The sequence below is a fragment of the Eimeria necatrix genome, genomic scaffold, assembly GCF_000499385.1.
Source record: "Eimeria necatrix Houghton genomic scaffold, Enh_scaff831, whole genome shotgun sequence".
In the NCBI taxonomy this organism is placed as follows: domain Eukaryota; phylum Apicomplexa; class Conoidasida; order Eucoccidiorida; family Eimeriidae; genus Eimeria; species Eimeria necatrix.
This window is the reverse complement of record NW_013654641.1, coordinates 2,501-11,741: the sequence shown is the minus strand read 5'-3', so window position 1 is coordinate 11,741 and position 9,241 is coordinate 2,501. Positions and strand designations below refer to the sequence as shown.

The following is a 9,241-nucleotide window of genomic DNA, read 5'->3' as shown; positions in this document are numbered from 1 at the left end:
CAACAGCAGCAGGAACGAATCGCCAATGCAGTTATCATGGAAGACATAATATATCTTTCCTTTAAAACCCCGACAGCAGCGCCAGCAGCAGCAGCAGCAGCAGGGGAACGGGAGCAGCTTGACTAACAGCTCCTGCTGCTGCGCTTGCTAAAGTTGCTGCTGCTGCTGCTCCCAGCGCAGCTACAGTTTGAAGACTGGATGACTCACCAACAGGCGCAGCAGCAGCAGCAGGAGGTACGAGGTCAGCAGCTGCTGCAGCACGAGCACTCGGCGTTAGCAGCAATAGCTGCCACAGAACTAGCAGCAGCAGCAGCAGCGGCAGCAGCAGCAGCAGCAGCAATATTAAAAACAGTGGCAGGATGAACAGTTAGAGGGGCACATATTGATTCTCCATCTTCCTGTGGCTGTTTCGCGCGGTGGCGTTCTGCAGCTGCAGCGGCAGCAGCAGCAGCAACAACAGCAGCAGCAGCAGCAACAGCAACAGCAGCAACAGCAACAGCAGCAGCAGCAGCAACAGCGGCAGCAGTGGCAGAATTCATCGCCATAGTCCAGGAGCGTCTGCTGTTTGTCAGGTGGGGAGCAGCACAGGGAGGACTGGTCAGCAGCAACAGCAGCAACAGCAGCAGCAGCAGCAGCAGCAGCCGGTGCAGCTGCGGCAGCAGCAGCCACAGCAGCAACAGCAGCTGAGTCGACTGAAAGGCCCGAAATAATGGGGACCACCGCCGAGTGTGCTGCTGCAGAAGCTGCTGCTACCGCTGCGCCTGCTAACCAGCCGCTGCAGGCCCAGCAGCAGCAGCAGCAGCAGCAGCAGCAGATGCAGCAGCAGCAGCAGCAGATTGGCGCTGCGTGTAGTTTGTGCGTGGTGTCCGTTCACTCCAGCTCCCGCCCTCAGCCCCTCGACAGCGCAGGTGACCCTAAAACACAGCAGCAGCAGCAGCTGCCGCAGCAGCAGCAGCAGCAGCAGCAGCAGCTTGTGCTGCAGGTGCGGATAGTGTCTGTGGCGTGCATATTCGCGTCTCTGTTTGTTGCTGCTGCTGCTGCTTGCTGCTGCTGCTCCTCGGCCCCCCCCTCCCTCTCTCTTGCTGCTCTTGCCCTTGGGGTGCTGCTCGACGCAGCAGCATCTGCTGTTGTTCTTTGGCGTTTCCAGAGGGGCCCTTCGGGGGCCCCCCTCAAGCAGCAGCAGCAGCAGCAGCAGCAGCAGCAGCAGCAGCAGCAGCAGCAGGAGCTGAGACGCACACTTGGGGGACTTTTTTGCGGGGGCAAGCCGAAGCCAGTTGAGCTGCAGGATCTCGAAAGGGAGGCTTCAACAGCTTCGACGGCTGCTGCTGCAGAAGGTGCAGCAGCAGCAGCAGCAGCAGCAGCTGCTGCTGCTGCTGCTGCTGCTGACAAGGAAGTCGAGGACATCGTCCCCGCTGCAAGTCCAGCGGAAGACGGGGCTACGCTGGAGGCCCCCTCGGGGGCCGGCACAGCAGCAGCAGCAGAAGCAGCACAGACTGAGGCAGCAGCAGCAGCAGCAGCAGCAGCAGCTGCTGCTGCTGCTGCTGCTGAGGCGGTTGTGGAGAAGAGGGAGCAGCTGGCGAGCCGGCTGGTGGGTTTTGTGCTGCTGCTGTCGGGCCTGTGGGTGTGTCTTCATTCTTGCTTCGCGTTGCAGGCGCACGAGCGAGCAGCAGCAGCAGCAGCAGCAGCAGCAACAGCAGCAGCAGCAGCGGCGCTGCAGCAGCAGGCCGTGGCCGCAGCAGCAAAGACCTTCTGCGTCACTGCCCCTGCTGCCTTCATTCTCTTCTTTATTTGTCTTTATAAACGCCACTTAGCTTTCAAACTCAGCAGCAAATTGCTGCACTTGGACTTCCGCTCTTCAGCTTTCTCGCTGCTGCTCTCTCTTGTTGCTGCTGCTGCTTCCGCGCTTTGCCTTTTCCTCCACAGGGGCCCCCCAGGGGGCCCCGGGGGGCCCCCCGAGGGGCCCCCCAGGGGGCCCCCCGAGGGGCCCCCCAGGGGGCCCCCCGCAGACCCACAGCGGGGCGTGGGGGCCCCCGGGGGCCCCCACAAGCGGGCCCTAGCAGAGGGCCTCTATGGGGGCTCCCCAAAGGGGCCCCCAGGGGGGCCCCCACTCCAGGGGCCCCTAGAGGGGCCCCCACAGCGGGGGCCCCTTGAGGGGCCCCCACTGGAGGGGCCCCCAGAGGGGCCCCTACAGCAGGGGCCCCCAGAGGGGCCCCCACATGGGCTTGTAGAGGGGCCCCCACAGGGGCTTCTAGGGGGGCCCCCCCAGCGGGGGCCCCTGGGGGGGCCCCCACAGCAGGGGCCCCTGGGGGGGCCCCCACAGGGGGGCCCCCCGGGGCCTTCTTTGCCCCCCAGTTATGATTCTCTTGCTGCTTTATTTGTTTCCTTTTTCATGATTGCTGAGGGGCTTCGCATTTCGTGCTGCAGCAAGTCCCGGAGGGCCCGGAGGGGCCCCTAGAAGCAGCAGCAAACGCGCAAGGGGCTGTGCTGCTGCTGCTGCTGCAGCAGCAGCAGCAGCCGGTGGTCCTGCTGTTGCTGCTGCTGCTGCGGGGGGGATTGTCCGTAATAGTAAAGAAGATAGCGCTGCAGTGTCTGTACACTGGAGCTCCCCACGTTTGCCTAGAGCTTTTAGTTTACCGAATTTATTTCGTTTGCTGCTGCTGCTGCTGCTGCTGCTCGCCTGCACGGAAGCCTCAGCAGCAGCCGCTGCTGCTGCAGCAGCAGCTGCTGCTGCTGCTGCAGCTGCTGCAGCTGCTGAAGGCTGCGCAGCAAGAGCTGGCAGCCAGGCTGAGGGTGCAGGGGAACGGAGCGGTGCAGCTGCTGCAGCGGAAGCTAGAAGTGCTGCTGCAGCAGCAGCTTTCTCTGCTGCAGCAGCAGCCGCTGGCTGTGCTGCTGCTGCAGCTTTAGCAGAGTCTAGAGGACTCGTTTTTCTCCGAAGCGATTTTAAAAAATGTTTTAAAATTTAAATCTCTTTGTGCTCTTGCGCTGCCCCTGTTAGGGTGTACGTACACCGCAGCACCAGCAGCAACAGCAGCAGCAGCAGCAGCAGCAGCAGCTGCTGCTGCCGCTGCTGCGGTGTACGCGGGAGACACATAAAGACACTGAGCTGAAGAGGCTGCAGCAGCAAAGAAACACAAACAGCAGCAAAAGTGCACTTGCTGCAGTTAGGCAAACATATAAATGAAAACATTATTTATATTTACTTTCCATTTAAATAAATGCAATTATATTTACTTTTTATTTCTTTTTTTATTTTTATTATATAAAGGTATATTTATATAAATATATTAAATATATATATTTATTTATTTATTTATTTAATATATTTATATCTTTAAAGATGTCCCTATATCTCCCATATGAGCCTTTTATACTTTTTGAATAATTAAAAACAGATTTAAATATTTAAATTAAAAACTTTTAATTAAAAAACTTTTAATTAAAAAACTTTTAATTAAATCTTTTCTTCTGCACTTGGGCAATGCAGAAGTACATTCAGGTGTACGTACACCTGGGCCTTCAAATCCACTTTTTCATTTTTTTGAAAAACACTTTTGCATTTTATTTTTAAATCCAACTATTTCCACTTTGAGCCCAGCTCCAGCGGCAAACTCTAAACCCTAAACCCTAAACCCTAAACCCTAAACCCTGGCACACTGGGGCAGGCGGCGCTCCAGGAAACGCAGAAGCAGCAGCAGCAGCAGCCGCAGCGGCAGCAACAGCAGCAGCAGCAGCAGCAGCAGCGGCTTCCCAGTTGTCTCTGAGGTGGGCCAGAGCAGATCGTGAGGCTGAGAACCCCAGCCTCTAAACCCTAAACCCTAAACCCTAAACCCTAACTTTGCACTTTAGGCCGTGGCCAATAAAGCCCAAACCCTGATTGTCTGGCTCTGTCTGCGTCTCTCTGTCCGCGTATCTAAGGGTTTAGGGTTTAGGGTTTAGGGTTTGGGGTTTAGGGTTTAGGGTTTAGGCTGTGGCTTGCTGGGCAGACAGGGGGTCTTGGGCGGGAAGTTTGGGGTGTACGTACACCGCGAGAGCCCCGCAAGGCGTGTTTCAGCAGTTTTGATTTATCATTTTATTTTTTTGGAATTAAAAGAAGCAAAAGAAGCCACAGAAGCAGCAGCAGCAGCAGCAGCAACAGCAGCAGCAGCAGCAAGCCGACAGGAAGCCCGGAGGAGTGGACCAGCCCACGAGGTGTACGTACACTGGCGGTGGCCAGCAGCAGCAGCTCAGCGGCGCCAGCAGCAAACAGCAGCAGCAAACTGCTGAAGTTTCTGTTTTAAATTAAGACTTTAAAGTCAAAAAACTCGAAAAAACTCTCAAAACAGCAGCAGCAGCAGCTGCTGCTGCTGCTGCGGCCCGCGAAAGACGCACCAGCCGTTGGGCCCGCTGCTGCCGCTGCTGCTGCTGCTGCTGCTGCTGCTGCTGCTGCTGCATGTTCATCCCTGTACGCGGGCGACAGTACTTTTTGGCTCTTTAATTCAATAAATTGTCTCTATTTATTTGCTGTTGAGTTCTTTTAAATTACGGAAAGTCCCATCTGGGCCCTCCGACCGCGGCAGTGAAGAGGGGCCCTGTGCTGCTGCTGCTGCTGCTGCTGCTGCTGCTGCTGCTGCTGCTGCGCCTGGACTCGCGCTGAGGTGTACGCACACAGCGGGCTTTCAGGGGACTCGAGCGTTCTTCTCCGCTGCCCAGCTTCTGTTTAGTTGTTGCCTTGCAGACTTGCTGGAAGCAGCAGCAGCAGCAGCAGCAGCAGCAGCAGCAGCAGCAGCAGCGGAGGGTCTCGCCGTCGGCAGCGCGGCGGGGCGCGTGCAGCCGCCAAGGCAGGAGCAGCAGCAGCAGCAGCAGCAGCAGCTGCACCTGTGTCTCATTTTTATCTCATTTGCTTTTCTTCTTTGCTGCTGCTGAGTCCTTGAGGGCCCGGGGTGTCTGTACACCGAAGGCAGCAGCAGCAGCAGGCGGCTGGCTGCGCCTCGTTTGCTGCTGCTGCTGCCGCGGGGACGGCAGCAGCAGCAGCAGCAGCAGCAGCAGGGAAAAGCAGCTCCTGCTGCTGCGGCCACCGCACCTGCCCCTCCCCTGCGTTTCCTTCCCCGCCCCCACCTTGCTGCTGCTGCTGCTGCTGCTGCTGCTGCTGCTGCTGCTGGATTTCTCCGTAGCTAGCTGATGGGTTTCTTAAAGATGGGGCCCCCAGACCCGGGGCCCCCCCTGAGTGCCCCCGGGGGCCCCCCGGACTGTGGGGGCGTCCCGCAGGGGCCCCCCTGGGGGCCCCCCTGGGGGCCCCCCGGGGCCCCCGGAGTCGTCCTGGGGCCCCCCGGGGGCCCCCCGGGTCCCCCCGGGGCCCCCGGAGACGCCCCGGGGCCCCCCGGGGCCCCCCGAGCCCCCGGAGGCCCCCCCGGGGGCCCCCCAGGGGCCCCAGGGGCCCCCCAAGACTGGAGCTGGGCCTACGGACTGGTGAAAGGCGTGGGGTGGAGCGAAGAACAGGGAAGAAGGCCCGAAATGGAAGACGGAATGGTAATAGTGAAGGGCTTTGGGGGCCAGCGGGGGGCCTGGCTGCTGGGGGTTTATGACGGCCACGGGGGCCGCCAGACTGTCGATTTGCTGCTGCAGCAGCTGCACCGCAGCATTTGGCGCGAAGTGCTGTGCCGGGCTTACCGGCGGCGAGACGAGCTGCTGCAGCGGGGCTTTGCTGCGCTTCTGGGGGCCCCCGGGGGCCCCGGGGGGCCCCCGGGGGCCCCCGGGGGGGCCCCCGGGGGGGCCCCCAAGGGGGCCCCCGAGGGGCCCCTGCCGGCCCCGCTGGCCCTTTGTACCCAAAGGGACATTCAGGAGGCCCTCGTTGCTGCCTTCAAAGCCACGGACGAGCAGATCCTCCGCGCGGGCATTAAGGAGAGTGGCAGCACGGCTTGCGTCTGTTTGCTGCACCCCCGCCTCGTGCTGCCCTGCAGCAGCAGCAGCAGCAGCAGCAGCAGCAGCAGCAGCAGCAGCGGGTCCGGGGAGGCGAGCAGCGGCGGGAGCTCTCCGTCGACGGCGGCGACTGCGTCGCGGAGCAGCAGCCGCCAAGGCGGCTTGCCGCCGCCGCAGCCGCCCAGCAGCAGCAGCAGCAGCAGCAGCAGCAGCAGCAGCAGCAGCAGCAGCAGCAGCAGCAGCTTGCCGCAGGTGTGCGTGGACGTGCACGCAGCCCACCTGGGAGACTCCCGCGTGCTGCTGGTGTTCAGCGACGGCAGCTGCCTGCGGCTGACTGCAGCAAACGACCACAAGGCCTCAGCAGCAGCAGAAACGCAAAGAGTGGAGCAGCTGGGGGGGTTTGTGATGGGGGAAAGAGTCAACGGAATGCTGGCCATAGGCCGGGCTTTTGGGGACTGGGCCCTCAAGTTGGGCCCGCAGGCCAGTCCGCTGCTGCTGCCTGCTGCTGCTGCTGCTGCGAGGGACTTCGTGGTTTCCAACCGCCCGGACGTCCGCACCGAGACCTTCGTGCTGCTGCAGCAGCAGCAGCAGCAGCAGCAGCAGCAGCAGCAGCGGCAGCGGGGGAGGCGGGGAGACGCGGGAGAGGGAGAGAAGCACCGCGCCGGGACGCACGCAGCACCAGAGGCAAAGGACGCAACGCACTGCAGCAGCAGCAGCAGCAGCAGCAGCAGCAGCAGCAGCAGCGGCAGGGTCGTGGCGGAGCAGCAGCAGCAGCGGGAACCCGCGCTGCTGATTCTGGGCTGCGACGGACTCTTTGATGTCATTGAAGACAATGCTGCTGCTGCTTTTGCCCTGGGAGTGGTGCGAGCTGTTGCTGCTGCTTGTCCTGCTGCAGCAGCAAGCGAAGCAGCAGAAGCAGCAGCAAGGGCCCTCGTCCACGAGGCCATTTCCCTCCGAATGAGCGGAGATAATGTCTCCATCATCATTTGCGTCCTGCAGCAACTCCAGGATCTTGCTGCTGCTGCTGATGCTGCTGCTGCTGCTGCAGACGCCGCCAGCGGCCGCCTCAGCGCCGCAGACCAGCAGCACAACGGCACCCAGCCAGGGACCTCCCAAGCAGCAGCAGCAGCAGCAGCAGCAGCAGCAGCAGCTGCTGCTGCTGCAGGACACCCAATGGACGGAGGCCTCTGGCAGCGCGTGGGGCCTGGCGGACTCCGACAGAGCGCGGTGGACGTTCCTCCCGAGTTTGCTGCTGCTGCTGCTGCTGCTGCTGCTGCTGCTGCAGCAGACGAAGAGCAACAGACAGCCGCATGCCAAGACCTAGCACTGTCCCCCCATGCCCACGAGGAGGACGCTGCACTTAGCAGCAGCAGCAGCAGCAGCAGCAGCAGCAGCAGCAGCAGCAGCAGCAGCAGCGGCAGGAGCAGCAGCAGCCGGCAATGCCTGCCGGCAGCCCCTTGTGGGGGCCCTCCGCGGGCGCCGAGGGGCCCGCGGGGGGGCCCCTGGGGGGGCCCCCGGGGGCCCCGCCGCTGGCCTTTGCTTCCCCCAACGCAGCAGCAGCAGCAGCAGCAGCAGCAGCAGGAACAGCGTCCGAAGTGCTGCTGACTGGGGGGCCCCGCAGGGGCCTTTCTGCTGCTTACGGCTTATCGAAATGAGCGGGGGGGCGGGCTGAGGTGTACGTACACTCCAAACCCAGGGGCCCCCCAACTGTGGGGCCCCACACTTAACACCCCACAGCCGGGGGGCCCCCCAGTGCCAGGGGGGCCCCCCAGGGGCCCCCAGGGGCCCCCAGGGGCCCCCAGGGGCCCCCAGGGGCCCCCAGAGAATGTTCTTAAGGGCAGAGCCACGGGAGAGCCCATATGTACAAAAGAAATATAATTGTAAATGAATTGTTAATTGTAAATGTTCGTTTGTATATCACTTGTGCATGCATCCAGACAATATTCACACAATAAATGCAAATATATACAATAAATGCAAATATATATATATATAAATATATATTATTAAATATATATATTAATATATATATATATTAATAAATATATATATTAATAAATATATATATATTAATAAATATATGTACTAGTAAATATATATATTTGTAAATATATATCCATGAGATATATAAACATTAATATATGAAAAGTGATGCGCTTTTTACTTTTATAGAAAAGACTCAACATTGGGCAAAGAGGCTCTTTAACAAAAACAAATAAAACAAAAGAGGGATTTATTACTTCAAACAAAAGCCCCAAATTGCGGAATTTATGTCCCAAAAAACTCTTTAAATGCATGCAAAAAGGTGCAAAACTGCGCATTAATAGAGGGGTGGCCTCCGCGGCAAAAAAGAAAACAAAAAAGAAAACAAAAAAGAAAAAAAAAGCAAAAAGAAATTTTCCTGCTCGCCCACGAGGTGTACGTACACCCCAGCGGCTCTGGAGTGTATGTACAGCTCAGGCAACTGCAGGAGGCCGGAAAGCTGCGGAAATTTGCATTTAAAATGCAATAAATGCTCATAAATAAACAGGAAAAAAGGTTTTTTTTATTCTTGAAACTCGGGGGAAGTAAAAGAACTCAAAAAGATGTTTATTTGCATCTCTTTTCGCATTTTGCCATTTACAAGCGCGGGCGCAGGTGTATGTACACCGCGCTTCGGACAAACGCTGTATTTATAATACCTTTGTTATCATTATATAATATTTGTATTATTAGTTCTTTTATATTATAATGTAGAAAATGTATTATATCAATCTAAAATATCACTTTAGATCTCTATAATAATATATATTTATATGTCTAAATGGCCTTACTGCGTGGAAAGTGTATATATAAATAATTGTATAGTATATTTATGTATATATATGTAAATATTTATATACTTTATTTATATATACATATTCAGATTTATAACTGTTTTATGTATTTACATATATTGTATATGTTTATGCCTGTTTATATATGTGCATGCATATATACATATATATATATATATATATATATTCATATTATAGATATAACTATATATATAATTCTACATATATACACATATATATATGTATATTCATATATATATAATTATATATTTACATATATATATATTTAAATATATTTATATATTTATATATATATGTACATTAGCCCAGACCTAGCGAAGTGCACTTTCAGACGAATTACCTGATCTGCAGATAAATCCAAAATAAAGAATTTTTAATAAAAGTAATTTTAATAAGTAAAAAAGGAAATTGCCTCCTTAGTGGCATGCAAAATTGCATAAACGCTCTACTTATTTTGCTTTATGGCCCCGTAGAAGCAGCAGCAGCAGCAGCAGCAGCACAGCAGCAGC

General features: G+C 56.2%; 2 protein-coding genes across 2 annotated transcripts; both read left to right on the top strand.

Moving 5' to 3' along the window:
* Positions 1-359: 359 nt before the first annotated feature.
* On the top strand, positions 360-2,455 carry ENH_00078670 (hypothetical protein, conserved; the record flags this gene model as incomplete). The annotated part of the gene is made up of 2 exons (XM_013583138.1): positions 360-366; positions 573-2,455. 2 exons carry the CDS (start codon positions 360-362, stop codon positions 2,453-2,455), a joined length of 1,890 nt encoding a protein of 629 aa, XP_013438592.1.
* Positions 2,456-5,172: 2,717 nt separating this feature from the next.
* Positions 5,173-7,500, top strand: ENH_00078660 (protein phosphatase 2C, putative; the record flags this gene model as incomplete). Its single annotated transcript, XM_013583137.1, has 1 exon — positions 5,173-7,500. The coding sequence occupies one exon, from the start codon at positions 5,173-5,175 to the stop codon at positions 7,498-7,500; it is 2,328 nt and encodes a 775-aa protein (XP_013438591.1).
* Between the last annotated feature and the right edge of the window lie 1,741 nt (positions 7,501-9,241).